The following is a 699-nucleotide window of genomic DNA, read 5'->3' as shown; positions in this document are numbered from 1 at the left end:
TTATCTGAGGATAATAAAGAGAATAGAATGACAAATGAAGAAGAAGATATTTATCGAATTGTTAAAGAAATGATTAAGGGGACATGCCTTGAGAAGTATCTTACACCAGAAATAATAAAAGACTGTAAACATTATGAAAAAGAAGAAGTTGTGAAATTATTACAAACAATGGGATTAGAAGAAATAATTCAAAAGAATCAATATTATTTTGAATAAAAAAAACAAAAAGAAATAAATATTTCTAATCAATTGAATTAAGATTTAGATGTTTAATCCTTTTTCTTTTCTTTTGCAAGAGAAGCAAGTGAAACTTTTGGAATAGAGAATCCACAAGCAATCATTGAAAGAATATATCCAATAGCAGGATAAGCAACAAACAAAATGAAATTATGCCCAGTGACATTAATAGAATTTAATATGTAAACTCTATTTTTGCTTAAAGAAACAGTGACAAACATACAAACAATCATCATAGAAAAACCAATTCCATTTGCAGCTACATAATAATTGATTCCATGTTTTTGTTTACTAAAGAAATTATTACAAAGTGGTACTGCAAAATAACTACCAATAATATAAATAATCCACATAAATGGAATAAATTTCATTGAAATGAAGAATGAAAGAGAGAATTTTTGGATTATAATATAAAAAGTAAGTCCAAAAAGAGCTGGAACCATTGAAATTGTTGAGAAATAT

At 25.6% G+C, this 699-nt stretch overlaps 1 protein-coding gene across 1 annotated transcript in view; it reads right to left on the bottom strand.

Moving 5' to 3' along the window:
* Window positions 1-269: 269 nt before the first annotated feature.
* The window catches only part of EHI_153610 (uncharacterized protein), a gene marked incomplete at both ends in the record, with an annotated part of 696 nt that continues 266 nt past the window's right edge, over window positions 270-699 (bottom strand). The window contains one exon of the mRNA XM_001913333.1: window positions 270-699. This exon is cut by the window's right edge and continues 266 nt beyond it. Coding sequence (XP_001913368.1) covers window positions 270-699 — 430 coding nt within the window.

This window comes from Entamoeba histolytica, genomic scaffold, assembly GCF_000208925.1.
Source record: "Entamoeba histolytica HM-1:IMSS scf_1104750518587 genomic scaffold, whole genome shotgun sequence".
NCBI lineage: Eukaryota > Evosea > Mastigamoebida > Endamoebidae > Entamoeba > Entamoeba histolytica.
The sequence above is the reverse complement of the archived record's forward strand: the minus strand, read 5'-3'. Positions and strand labels throughout refer to the sequence as shown.